Below are 14,498 nucleotides of genomic sequence, written 5' to 3' on the forward strand. Positions count from 1 at the left end.
GGTGGGATATGCTCCTTGGGAGTTAAATAGCAGTCCCACAGACTGGCTTTGACTGCTCGATATCAAGCTGTCTGTAAAATACCACTGTGAGTCCATCCCGGCATGGGTACAGCTGCTCTGGTCCACCAGGTCCTCGGTGCACTCTCTGTCACCAATAGTTTTTATTTGCCCTGAGGTTGTCCAACAGGACCCAGCCACTCCACTCATCCCACATACCAGCATGTGTGGGATGCTGCACCACTACTGCTCTGCAGCTTTTGACACCAGAAGTCCTCCAGTGGGATGGAAACATTATCCTCCCTTTCATTATTGATGCCTGTCATATATAATGGATGTCCCTATGCTCACACTGGCCAATGCAGCTTGAAGCCCCAGAGCAGCGGTGCCTGTGCCAGCTCCTGGGTGGGCATCAGCAGAGTCCCACAGTCCTGAGACACCAGCTCCTGAGTATCCTGTCTCCCCAGTGCTGCAGGGATGCTCCCACCACCTCTGTGTGCTTCTGGGCTAGATCTTCCCAGCTGTTTCTTTTCCTGAGCTGGCGCATGTCATCCCAACCCATCCTATCTTGCTTCCCACTTCCAATACCTAAAAGGACCAACAAGAAGAAATCCGGAGAGGGACTTTTGACAAGGGCCTGTATTGGCAGGACAAGGGGGAATGGCTTTAACCTGGCAGAGAGGAGATTGAGAGGAGCTCCTAGGCAGAAGCTCTTCCCTGTGAGGGTGCTGAGGCCCTGGCACAGGGTGCCCAGAGAAGCTGTGGCTGCCCCATCCCTGGCAGTGTTCAAGGCCAGGCTGGACGGGGCTTGGAGCAACCTGCTCTAGTGGAAGGTGTCCCTGCCCATGGCAGGGGGCTGGAACTGGGTGAGCTTTAAGGTCCCTTCCAATCCAGACCAGTCTGGGATTATGCGCTTAACAAGAAAATAGGCTGAGGTCTTTCTAGTTTAACTTACTGAAATGTATTTCATGGTGATTTAACTGTTGTGGACCTAACTGGGACCAAATTCTCTGTCTTTTTTCCTTGTTCCCATGTTGGTGCTTCAAAGACATCATTCTATGACTGCAGACTACAGAATTGAAAACTGCAAATAAACTGCCAGGATCCATCCTCAGAAGAGGTTTTATACCCAAAAAGGATCTTCTGCTTCTTGGCTAAGGCAGTGGAAGTTGAGGAGACAAGCAAAGGAAATGTTGAGTTCCAGCTTCCCACTAAGGCTTAGGGAAGCAGAGCAGCACAGTGCTGTGCAAGGCTATTTTGGAGAAGAAAACTTTTATGTCTATGCCCAATGAATATTAAACAGCCACACGCTCCAGCTCTGCTGCCTGCACTCGGCGCTGCGTGAGCAGATTTAATTTGTCCTGAAGGAGAGGAGCAGACCCACACCCATATTTTAATGCATATGCCTTAGAGATGAGCGGGATGTGAAGGGTGAACCCAAGTCCTCTCTGCCAGGAGATCCCTTGAGCAATCACTCCCAACTGGAAAAACGAGGAGACATTAAGGAAAATGTGGCAGTGCATGCAGGAGAAGCAGGCAGGAGGCTCTGTACAGGCTGACTTGGAATAACTGCCAGGTCACTGCTTGTTTTCATGCAAACCTTCCCGGGCTTTCAGGTTTATCTGGGGATCCTAGAGAGGAGTCAGGTGAAAAAATAAGGATGAGAGGGAGAACTAAGTGGTACTGAGGTATGGTCAAGGTGCTCAGCATCCCAGGTGAGGCGGGACTGGGGATCTGTGGAGCTCAGACATCTTTATTCAACTACTGTCATCTTCAGCCCACCAGACAAAACGTACTGCCTGATTAACCCTTAGGGAAACTCCAGCAGAAGAAACACAGAACCTATGCACAAGCATCCAGACATGTTTAGTGAAAATTACCCCAATCCAGAGGTATTTGACTGCTTCTCATCCCCAGCCTTTGCTTCTGCCACAGCCTCTGCCCTGCTTGCCCCACACCAGCCTGCTGCTGTCACCTGTGGGCCCATCCAGGACAACCATGGTCCTGGGCACATTTCTGGGAAGTGTCCTCCTGCATGGGTTGATGTCTGCGCAGGTTGACTGCGGCACCCACCCTCCTGTCTACGGGCAGGGATGCTCTCCGCAGCCTGCATCCTGCTTCTCTTGATGCTGCTCTTGTTCCAGCGCTGCATGGACAGTCCTACCAGGGCACACAGGGCATGCATAGCCCAGCACAGCCAAGGCAGGGTGCTGAGCTCTGGTACAGCCCATGCCACAAGCCTCCCAGGGGCCCCGTGGTGGTGCTGCTGGTGCTGACAAGGTGGTATGCTTCCCTGCACTTTTCCACACTTGGTGCACGTGGCTGGCACACCAGCCCTGGGAAATCAATGCATTTTTGTCAAGGATCAACTCTGCCCCAAGCTCAGGGGTCCCTGAGTGGAGCCTCCAGGCACTTCTCTTGTTAAGGCCCAGTAAATGCTTTTGGGAATATGGTCCGTATTGGTGCCCAGTCCCAGAGGGTGCCAGCAACTGATCCAGGGTGGCCAGTCCCCTGGGGATGCTCCACTCACTGCCAGTCTCCCCAGCAAGCAAAGGCAGAGGATGGCTCCCTGCACCCAGGGCTGCCTTTGCTGCCAGACTTCTTAGCAAACCTCTGGTGGCTCTATCCTGGCCATGACCAAAATCAGAGAAAGCGACATCTCCTCCACTCTCATCTGCAGTACATTAAGAAAACAGGAGCTGATTAAAGTCCATCCCCTCGCGAGCACTGCTGGTCTCCAGCAAATTGCTGACACGACCTGTTCAGCAGCACTGGTAGGCAGGTGGACTTTCCTCCCCTGCAGACACTCAGGTTGAGATGGGTTTGGGCTTGCTCAGCTTTGCACTTGCTGCACTAAAATAAATGAAGTGGTTTAATTGCACAGGATGTGTTAATTTGATTATTTTTCCTTTTCCATCACCTGTTAAAAGGTTGGCTCAGGCAGTGCCTTTCCTTGCAGACCTGCTCCTGCACTACACACCATGGAAGGATACTGGAATGGGATGGGAAGTAGCACAGCAGGAAGGGCTCCTCTGTGCCCACACCACCCCATCAACCCACATTGGTTGGAAGGTCCCTGGAGCACCAAAACCTTTCCTGTTTCCTGAGGCAGGCAAGCTGCAAAGACCCATAGCCTCCCATTAACCTCCACCTGTGAGTACTTTCTAGAAGGCAGCCAAGAACTGTAAAACCTGGGAAATCTGCAAAATAAACAGTGATCAAACACAGAGACCTCGGCTCCTGCTCCAGAGGGCCAGTGCCAAGACACACAGATCATATCAGACTAATTTACAAACGGAAAACCACTCTAATTAGTGCTCAGGAAAACAGTTTAATGAGAAGCACGCTGGTGCAAAAAGCAAGAGTGCCAAGAGGTCGCTGCGTTCCTGAGTGCTGGAAAAACAGGAAACGGGGCAGAGCCCGCCCAGGCTGCAGCACTGTTTTCTCCCTTTTTAAACTAATATTTCAGGTTATTAAGCCCGGAGCCTAATGCTCAGTGTAAGGGCAGAGACACTGGACATAACAAGCTCTGAGCATTGTCCAGCTCACACTGGGGAGGGTTGGGCAGCCCCTGCACGTATCTCCCCTCTTTGGGGCATAGTGTAGGTTTTGTGACTGGAGCTTTCCCTTGGGAAGGGGAGACCAGAAGCCCTGTCAGTGAGACGAGTCCTGTCTCACCGGTGGCTGTGACAGTGGCTGGTAACCATGGCAGCGGAGAGATTTCTGTAGCACAAAAGAGCCTCTTATCTGCAATGAGTAACTGGTCCAGCTGGTCTTCATTCCTCTGGCTATTGCTAAGACAGAGAAGCACAGCCACGTGATGCTCACCCCAGGGTGAATTTGGACCATCCACTGGCCAGGAGGTAAAGGACATTCCAGAATTATAGAGTCCCAGACTGGTTTGAGCTGGAAGGGACCTTATAGCTCAACCAGTTCCAACCCCCTGCCACAGACAGGGACACCTTCCACTAGAGCAGGTTGCTCCAAGCCCCGTCCAACCTGGCCTTGAGCACTGCCAGGGATGGGGCAGCCACAGCTTCTCTGGGCAACCTGTGCCAGGGCCTCAGCACCCTCACAGGGCAGAACTTCTGCCTAAGAGCTCATCCCGATCTCCCCTCTGCCAGGTTAAAGCCATTCCCCCTTGTCCTGTCCCTACAGGCCCTTGTCCAAAGCCCCTCTCCAGGTTTCTTGTTGCCCCCATAAAAATGTCATCCAGCTAGCGCTAAGCCTGCTGTTAATAAATGCTGGTGTGGGAGCCCATCAGGGTATGTACCGCGGTGTGACCCCTTCCCAAATGGAAGCCTGGGTTTTTAACTCAGGATGTTAGCTCCAGTGAGACCATCACTGCATTTAAAAGGAGCTATGCACTCAGGGCAGAGAAAACCAAACTCTTACTAGCTCAAATTTAGAGGAAGGCAAAAAGGGAATCAGGGGGATTTAACTGCAACTGTGATCAAGGCAGATCTGCACAATGCAAAAAGTATGTATATAAGCAGAAAAAGTGGTTTACAGACAGTTCCCAGAATTAGGAGCATGTCCTGCTGGTTAAGGTCTCCAGGTTTCAAAGGTTAAAGTGGTCGATTTTATTTCAGACTTTCTAATTAAACACCATTTCACTGGACTTTCTGTTTATGCTGCAATTTCTTTCTAGACCTGAGTCTAATCCCCAAACCTGGTTGTTTGTTTTACTTCCCTTACAACCTTATCAGTGATTAACCTGCAATTACTCTTAATCTTTTTAAGAGATTGCTCTGCCTATAAGTACAGAGAAGATGCCTGCCCCATTTCTATCCAGAGGAAAACAACTTCCTCCCCTGTCAGATGTCTGTGGTGGATTACATTATTCCTTTCATAAGTTGATTGTTTAATCAGAGTTGTTTGTCTTCCCTCACCTCACAGAGAACATTAAATCAGTGTCACTGTTCTGAAAGATGTAACAGCACAGGTCACGAGGTATATGAATACATCCTCAGTATCAAAAATGTATATAGATGTATAAAAGCATATATATAAATATATATATATTAAATAGTATATATGAAGCCTCCAGTAAAGATGACTGTGATAGTGACTACATGTGATAGTGAGACAAACCCTAACACATTCATACAAACCCATCAACAGCATGCTCTTCTTCCATCAGCAGTTCTCTATTCCACTTACTTCACTCAAAAGCAGCAAGAGCTAAAATATAGTTGCAGGAAAACCTGGTTTCTATGGCTATGGACCTCTGAGAAATCCATTAATCAGAAATATAAGGCAGAAGGAAGACTGCAATGCAGAACTTCCAGGGTGCTGGACTGGCAAATGCCTTGTGAGATCCCCCAAATACTCCATTAATATTATTAGAGGATCTCATATCATATCAATCCAATACTTAAGGACATTGAAGTGGAATGAGCAAAAGCTAATAAGAAATGCAGTGAAGGTACATGGAGCATTACCAAATCAATCAGGAACATTCCAAGGGCAGTGGAAGGAACAGACCTGTGATAAGTACTCCCTGCAAGATATTTATAGGAACCAATCTGAAGGAAGCCCATGGCAAATATAGTAAAACTAAGAGACGAATGGATTTACAAAATCCAGCAGAAAGCCAGTTTATTGTGACCCCCCCAAATAAGAGGCACTAAATGAGCTGTCCATCTCCTCAGCCTGTCATTTCTGCAGAGCCCCCACAGCAAATACACCTCCACGTCTCCAACCCAGGCTGTAAGCCCAAGCCTTCCTTGACCTTAATTATTACCTGGAGAATAATCTTCCTAAAGAACTAAAGCCATAAACAGATAGCAGAGGACGATATTTTCAAGTCTCCCCACAGTTCCAGAATTACCAGTTATGCGTCCATTACCATCTAATGCTGCACGTTGAAAACTGAGACCTTCACACAAGTATGTGCCATTTAAGAAAGCCTTTCCCCCCCCTTCCTTCTGGTGATGAAAAGAGTATTACAGTTCCATTGTAATACTACAGTTCTAAGACTCTAACTAGTTTATTGGGAAATCTGTGAACTGCACGTGGGGACTTGCCTTGGCTCCACTGGGAGTAGAATGATGGGAAACAACTGGAGTTTTGAAATAAAGCCACAGCAAAAGCATGGTAATCTACATGGTGTTTATTGTAGATGCAGTGAATTATAAAAGCCGTTACAGCCTACTATTTGTTTAAACACTTTTTCTAACCCATATCAAATCAGAACAGCAGCTCAACTTCTGCAGGTTTCCTGTTTTTATTAAGTAAATATTTATATAGTGGGAGGGGAAAAAGAAAGCTCTGCACCTCCCACTGAAACCTTCTACCCAGCAGGAAACCACTTGCAAATGACTGAGGATGAGAAATCTTTAGGGAGGTTTGGGTGAGCCCAGGTTCTCCCCTGCAATATGAAGGGCAGTGATGGCTTCAGACCCTTCTGCGGTGTATTAGAGCTCATTAAATTTGTTTAAAAGACAGCAAGCTAGCATTAATTAACACTAACATATATTCTGGTTTCTTCCCAGCACAGAAACCCATCTGTTTTCCAAGAGAGGGCAAAAAAACCCCGTAGCTTTTTAAGAGAAGCCTGAAGGAGGTGAAGATCAGCCCCAGGTTGCTGGTGGAACAGACATCACCCAATGCTTCGCAAGCAGCCTGGCTGCCCCATGGCTGGACCTGTGGAACCTGCAGCACTGCTCATAGTGTTTGCTGGGAATTCCCTCAGCTGTGGTGCTGGGGCTGCTCCCTGTGGCAAAACCTGCACCTGCTTCTCCTCCAGAGGGTGGAAACAGGCTCCTCTTGACAGAGCCAGTGGTGCCAGTTGGAGACGTGGCCAGTGAAACCTTGGGGCGGACCTGCATCATCCCCATGCGTGGTGGCACTGTCTCACTCACCACTCGCCACTTCTCAGCTCACAGGAAGCTTGCTCCAGTTGATGCTGGGTTTGAGGAAGATGGGGAGCTGATGGTGCTGGGGGAAGATTGGACCCCTTGAGCTGTCAGCTGGGCAAGCTGGCTGCTAACCAGGTGTTCACCTTCCCATCCAGCACCCTTGGGAAAGTGCCTTCACAAGTGTCCTGTTGCAGTCATGAGCAAGACCAGAGTCTTGCTTCTTCATGGCTTCTCCTCAGGGAATGCGGCCAAGAGGCAACCAAGTGACCAAAATGCTGGAAGTTGGCTGCTGGAGATGCTGTCAGTCACTGAAGTCCAGCAATGAGGCAGGGGACCACCTGCACACTTGTGCACTCTTGCTTGCACACTATGGGCTCTGACCTGACTCTGAAACACTGGCTGGGAGAGGAGAGCACATTCTGCACTGCACTTTCCTGGCCCAGCTGTAAACCGATAGGGTTTCTCCTTTCCTGCAGTCAGTTGATCCCTCCCAGCTGGTGCACCCATGGAAACCCAGGGATCTCCGGAAACACCTTCTCACCCAGGATTGTGTTTTTCCATCCACGAAAGGTGCTCATCACATCTCCACATAGCCACCAGCTATGGAGAGCCCATCTCCTCTCTGGGGTGAATGGTTGGTAGGAAATCCTCTTCCCAGCAGGAAACCCAAGGCAGTCTTGGCACCACACAGGGACCCTCAAGCATCTTGCAGTCCCCGCACACAAGGACAGACCTCGGCGGTGTTGTGACAATGGATCTGTGCTCTGCCTGTGAGCATAGTCCACATACTTCTTGAATTAATCACTCTCCATCTGCCCCTGACTACCTTAAGCCCAAGAGAGAAACCTTGTTGTTTATCTCCCCTGGTTGCTTCTGACCAAGCTGTGACTCAGCTGTCAAAGGCAAAGAACTCTTCACACTTCACCTGAATACTTATTAACCACCCAGAGCCATAAAAAGCAATTTCTTCAGGGCTCCCTCTCTGCAAGGCTGGATTTCGAAGCAAGAGGGCTGGCCTGAGACTTAGTGGGAATATTCATAAAGATGCTCAGGTTTCAGAGCTCAGAAACCTTGTATGATTTTGGGTCATATGGCAGAGGGTTTTATCAACAGTGAGTGAATGTCTAGGCTGAAAGGAAATGCAGATCCTACCCGCAGCACCTAGCGAAACCTACAGCTACAGCTCCTAACTCGTGCCCCAGGACCAGCTTGGTTCTCATTTATCTTTTTTTTCCTCTTCTTGCTCTGAAATCTCAGCAGCAAGGATCTCTTCATCTTCTTGTGCTGTGGAAATCACACGAATAGTGACTAAACTATCAGAAGATTTAGAGACTATTCCTTCTCCCAGGTGATTGCGTGCTTTGTGAGAGGTGACAGGTGACCTCTGGTGCACTGGTGATTTTGGCGTGGTTGAACTTAATCTGGAACCCTGTGATCCAAGGAAATAAACAAACAATTAAGAGAAAGGCAGAATGAAACTTAGCAGACCCTTGTCCACTGCCCCAGCCACGGCATCAGTGATGTGCAAAGCCAGTGTTCTGCGGAGCTTCACCGCACTGGACCTCACATCAGGATGTCAGCTTGCTGCCAAGGATGATCTCTGAGACAAGGGCAGCTGGAGTCTATCCTGCACATCTTGAGAGATGAGTGCAGCGAAGCTTTACTACACCTCCTGACCTTGGTTTGCTCATGAAGCATCTGGGGGGGCTGATATACACAAAAGCTTGGCAGAAGTGCTGCTGTGAGTGGCCTTGTCCTAAGGCCTCCTTTGGAGAGGAGCTTCAGAAACCTTACTAACAGATGTGCCACAGAGAGGGGTGTCCTTCTAACAGGGTCCTCCTAAACCCCATTAGAAGGGTTAGCTCCTAATATGGATCCTGCTGCCACTAGCACATGGAGCACACAGTGCCACGGTCCACTGCTGCCTTCGACTGGTTGTTAGTGCTGAGCACTCTGTTGTATGAAGCCTCTGTAGAGGTGCAGATATGTGCATCTACCTGGGTATTTACCAGGCCATGGCGTGCTCCATATCAGCTGCTCTTTCACCTCCCTTTATGCTCCAGGTAGTCTGCGTAACTCCATGCTGACAAGAGCCACAGTAAGGTCTGCATGGAGATACAGTCTCTTTTATGAGTTTAAAAGAGACATTTGGAAGAAAGGAGAGGAAAAAACAGAGCAGGGCCATTTTCTTTTCAGGTTGCTTATGACAAACCAGCAAAGGGGTTTTTCAGGGCAGCTCCTGCAGAGCTGGCAGGCCAGTGTGTCTGCTGCTGGGGGCTCTGCTGCTGCCGTGCTACCAGAGCTTTGCAAATATTGATTGGATGTCAAATATTATGGGTGCTGGATGCCAGCATCACCCCTGTCCCGCCAGCACATCAATTCCCTACGAGTGGCTCTGTCTCTGCGGCACAGAAGATACGTGCGTCTGTGGCTATAGCTCAGCTGGAAATTAGGCTCAGGCTTAGCATAGCTGGGCAAAAAGTCAATGTATTTCCCTTTTGTGCTGCAAAACAACACCCTGTGGGACAACAGCATTCTCCCAAAGCCATGTATGAGGTGCTGAACCACCCCTTCCTGTCTGCCCATACCATGTCAGACCCCGATAACCTGAGCTCACTCGTGTAAGGCACCTTGACCACACTCATCCTCCCCATGCTGACCTGTGTTGCCTGTATCGCCTTCAGCTCCCTCAGCCTCCAGCGGAGCTGTGCCAGTGGCCCTTTGCACCCCATCCTCCCTGCTGCAGCCAGAGCAGCCTGGAAGAGCTTTGGGGTGTCAGGTTTTGGGGGGATGATCAGCGAGTCTCCAGGGACTCCTTTCGCATCTTTGGGTTTATTGTTGCTTTTCAGCATTTTCCTGCATCAAGGAAAAAAAAGAGATTATTTCAGTCTGGGGATGTGTTATATTAGCTGGGTTTTATAATGCAGAAAAAGCAGGCTTAAAAAGAAAAACCAGGTATTTTTTATGACTTAGGAAGGCAGGAGTAGCCTGGTTCTAAAAATATAAATTTTTATATATATGAATAATTTAATGTATTTGTTAATGACTGCACATTGTTTGTTCTGAGTTGCACCTGCTTTTAACAGTGAATCATAGAATCACCATAGCATCAGAGTGGTGTTTGGGTTGGAAATGACCTCAAAGCTCTTCCAGTTCCAAACCCCTGCCATGGGCAGGGACACCTTCCACTAGAGCAGGTTGCTCCAAGCCCCATCCAACCTGGCCTTGAGCACTGCCAGGGATGGGGCAGCCACAGCTCCTCTGGGCACCCTGTGCCAGGCCCTCAGCACCCTCACAGGGAAGAACTTCTGCCCAAGATCTCATCTCAGTCTCCCCTCTGTCAGGTTAAAGCCATTCCCCCTTGTCCTGTCCCTACAGGCCCTTGTCCAAAGCCCCTCTTCAGCAACCCTGTAGCCCTTTTAGGTATGGGAAGGGTGCTTTTCAGAAGGGCTGGGCTGGCTCTGGGCATCTCCAGGCTCCTTGCTTTGATGCAGCAGCTCCAGCCCCACTCTCCACCTGGGACTCATGCCTAATGCCTGCAACAGGAGCTTTCCCAGGGCTTTGCACACAGAGAGAGCTCCCCTGTAATGCTGAAACCCCTTCTCTGTTTTTCTTTGAAAACCCCATGGGCTAGAAAGCAGCAGCTCAACACGCACTTGGCCTTCTTCTTCAGCAGCTTCTGAGACTCTGGATAATGCACCAAAATCTCGTTCAAGTCCTTCTTATCCAAAATGAAAAGGTTGGCGAAGCCATGAGCAATGACGTTTGCTGTTCGGCGATTGCCCCCTCCTGCTGCCAGCAAGCTGAGACAGACACAATGAGACATCAACGCTGTTATTGAGCACGGCTTTAAGAAAATCTCCCTTTGCATGCCTGAATCTCTGTTTTTCAGAGGACTCCGGTTTAATTTTCACCCCCAATGAAATACTGCAAGCCCAGTTTTTAAACAGCGATGGAAACACTGGCAAGGAGAGTCATATAAAAAAGGATTTGCCTTTTTGAAGGTTTAAATATTGCATTTTACACCAGTCTGGTGTCTGCTGGGCTGTATGGAGGCAACCTCTGTCACTGTGCTATTGGTGCAGGACTTTACATGCTCAGGAAATGGGTGGATGGGGTCTGGTTTAGTGAAATACCTTTTCTTGTTTATTTTCCCACCCCTCCATATACCTCTGCTTACTGTCACTAACTCTCCAGGCAGAAAACAGCACAAAATTATAAAAGATCCAAGAAAACAAGCTGTAATTTGTGCAGCAGAGACTGCTCAGTGTTTGTGGCTCTCAGTCACAGGGATTAACTACAGTGCTGCTGGTCTCTCCACTTACCACCTTCCTCTCACCCAGAGCCCATAAGCTGTATTCCCCTGGCTCCATGGGAATGCTTCACTCACCTTATCTCTCCAAACACAGATCCAGGTTTCAGAGTCACCAGCACAGTTTTGCCATCAGGGCCCCCCAGCACCTGCACATGTCCCGCCTGGATAATGTACATCTCACGGCCAATTTCTCCCTGCAATGAAGATAGGTGCTGTATGGGGTGCCCACAAACAGGGAGAATTTATGGGTGCCCTAACCTGTGTCTTGCTGGAAACCCCCATGACCATGCTACCCTCTCCAAACTTTCCAGATGCTTTTTCCTGATGGTGCTCACTCCTGAGCATCCTCATCTAAGCATCCCAAAGTCTCCCCCTGCTTTCCTGTTGTTCATGGCTGCAGCAGAAGAGGTCAGACTTTGCACAAGACCAGCTGCAAAGGAGAATGTTTTTGCTCTGTGAAGTGGCTCAATGCCATGGTGATGGGCCAGGCCTGGCTTTCCCCACTCTGCACTGCTCCTAGTGCAGGCTAGTGCTCTTGCACAGCCCCGCCATGACACCAGAGATTGGAAGGCACTTGAGCATCTCGTTACCTTCTTACACACGTAGTCATTGGGCAGATAGACAACGGATCTGAGCCGCTTCAGCATGTCAAAGATCATCTGCCTGTCACAGCCCTTAGCAGAAACAAAGCCAGCAGCATGGTCAGTAGGTGCCAGTGTGGCAGGCTGTGCTGGGCAGAACCCGCGCTGCAGGGGCTACCTGGAAGAGGGCCACTTTGCTCACGATGCTGTAGTTCACATCAATAGCGATGTCCAGCCTCATCTTGTCTGGCAGCTGCACCAGCAGCTCTGACTCATCTGCGGGAGAAAGCAGAACACTGGATCTTTCCCACACTTAATCCCAGATCATACCCTTGGTGTGGCAGTGGGAAAGCAGCCCATGTTCTGGTGGGAAAAGGACAGGAACAGGCTTGCCCAGAAGGGTCTTCTCTGGCCTCTGCCAACCAAGCAGCTTGCAGGACTAAAGCCAGTGAGTAACGGAGAGCTGCCCTTCACGTTATCTCTGCACTGATGGCTCTCGGAGACAGACCAGTGAGCCCAAGCTGCATCTTTCTTGGCCAGGATGGTGGGTGCAGTGGTCCCACCTGAACAGCTACAGGTTGGGCAGAGACATCATGCAGAGCAGCTCTGCAGAGAAGAACTTTGGGGTGTTGGGCGATGAGAAGCTCATGACCCAGCTTCAGTGTGCGCTTGAGCCCAGATCCCCGAGTGCTGGGCTGCATCCCCAGAGCATGAGCAGCAAGTTAGGGAGGGGATTCTCCCCCTCTACTGTGCTTCGGGGAGACGTCCCCTGCAGTCCTGAGTCCAGCCCTGGGGCAACAGCACAAGAGGGACGTGGAGCTGTTGGAGTGAGTCCAGAGGAGGCCATGGAGATGCTGTGAGGGCTGGAGCAGCTCTGCTCTGGAGCCAGGCTGAGAGAGCTGGGCTGGTTCAGCCTGGAGAAGAGAAGGCTCCAGGAGACCTCAGAGCAGCCTTCCAGTACCTGAAGGGGGTCTAAAAGGATGCTGGAGAAAGACTCTTTATCAGGGACTGTAGTGATAGGGCCCAAGTGATAGGGTGTAAACTGAAACAGGGGAGATTTAAGTTAGATGTAAGGAAATTTTTTCTCTGGGAGGTTGGTGAGGCCCTGGCACAGGATGCCCAGAGGAGCTGTGGCTGCCCTATTGCTGACAGTGTTCAAGGCAAGGGGCTTGGAGCAACGTGGTGTAGTGGAAGGTGTCCCTGCTCTTAGCAGGGGGTTGGAACTGAATGATTCTGTGATTTTATGATTTACTCTTCAGGTGAGCTTATGGGTTTGCTGTTAAACACTCTCTGGCCAGCAATTGCTAGTCACTGCCCACTCCCCAGGGACCAGCAGGTCGGATGCTGGACTTGGTGCTCTATGAGTGATGCACAACCTGATGGCAGCCTAGATACTATATAGGTGGGCAAATAAGAGTAAAATAAGACACCCCCTCCCCGTGACCACAGTGCTATTTGACAGTAACATTTCAGCTCTGTACAGCAACAGCAGTGCACGTGTGGGTCCTCGGAGTGGCTGGAGCTCACCTAGCATGCCTTGTGAATGCCATGTGTACTCATACCATGTTTTCACCCTGTTCTGAACAGTTTTGGGGATTTTGTAGAAGTTCATGTACTTAATGGTACTGTCCATGCAGCTCCGATAGTATGTTTGCCCCGCGGTAGCGGCACCGACCACATCTCTCATCTGGATGGGAGGAAGAGGTGGAAGAGATGTTTTAGTTGCTGCCACTTACCCATCAGCCTGTTAAGCAATCTAGAGCATGTTTGCTGAGTCCTAACAGCATCTGCAAACCCTTTTTGTCTTCCACCAATGCTGAGCAGGTCCTCCATGGGGAAAACAAACCCAGAGAAGCAAACCTGCGGACCAACCCCACCAAAACCTTCCCCAGTGGAGGCTGGGAGTCCCCAGGACTCCTGCTCACCTGCCCTATCATGACGGAGAAAGCAAAGACACCCGTGAAGTAGTTCAGCAGCTGGAAGACGATCTCAAACAGTGTCTTGGGGTCCGGCAGGCCCCCAATGGTGATGAGGGTTTTGACTGCCCAGTAGTAGCAGCGGATGTAGCTGGGAGGAAAAGAGGAGGCAGTTTTGAAGGTGTTTCTGGCATGAAGGCCTGTTTCTCCCCTCACTACTGAGCTCACATCCTCTGGCCATGGCAAGCCAGGGCCTCCTGAGAGTAATTATGGGTGACAAGGGGAAAATCAAGGGGCTGGAAACTCTCCACGACACCCACAGGCACTTCTGGAGATGCTGCAGGAGCAGGAGCATGTAGGGACCCTCCAGAAGCCTCAGCAGGGAGGCTCAGCTGCTATGGCTACTCCCATTTTCTGCTCTTACAGCTCCACTACCATAAACCAGCAACATTTTTTTCAGCAACATTTACACTTTAAGAAATAGGGAGGAAAAAAGGGGTTGTGAGCAACTTGTTGGCATGGGACTCCAGAGGTATCAAGTGGATTCTTGATTCACTGGTCTTGGGCACGCCCTTGGATGCTATAGTTGCACTTAGAGATAGCTACAGATATGTATATCATACCAAATAGCTCCATAACAGCAACATTAGAATGTTGAGCTGAGTGCTTGAAGAGAAGGCAACACCCTTGCTAGGGCTGCAGAGGTGACAGTCACTCATCCCCACCTGCACCCACACCTCGCAGTAAGTATGTAATGCACTTGCCCATGCCTTTTTGCAGGAAACTCTCATTTGAATGCTACTCAGGATCGTATTATGCCTGTGTT

General features: G+C 49.8%; 1 protein-coding gene across 1 annotated transcript in view; it reads right to left on the reverse strand.

Moving 5' to 3' along the window:
* Positions 1-6,116: 6,116 nt before the first annotated feature.
* Positions 6,117-14,498, reverse strand: part of CNGB1 (cyclic nucleotide gated channel subunit beta 1) — a 30,406-nt gene continuing 22,024 nt past the window's right edge. The window contains 8 exon segments of the mRNA XM_065663752.1: positions 6,117-8,289; positions 9,521-9,716; positions 10,517-10,663; positions 11,251-11,369; positions 11,766-11,849; positions 11,935-12,032; positions 13,284-13,443; positions 13,682-13,823. Coding sequence (XP_065519824.1) covers positions 8,077-8,289; positions 9,521-9,716; positions 10,517-10,663; positions 11,251-11,369; positions 11,766-11,849; positions 11,935-12,032; positions 13,284-13,443; positions 13,682-13,823 — 1,159 coding nt within the window. The 3' untranslated portion in view covers positions 6,117-8,076.

Source organism: Lathamus discolor, chromosome Z (genome assembly GCF_037157495.1).
Source record: "Lathamus discolor isolate bLatDis1 chromosome Z, bLatDis1.hap1, whole genome shotgun sequence".
Lineage (NCBI taxonomy): Eukaryota > Metazoa > Chordata > Aves > Psittaciformes > Psittacidae > Lathamus > Lathamus discolor.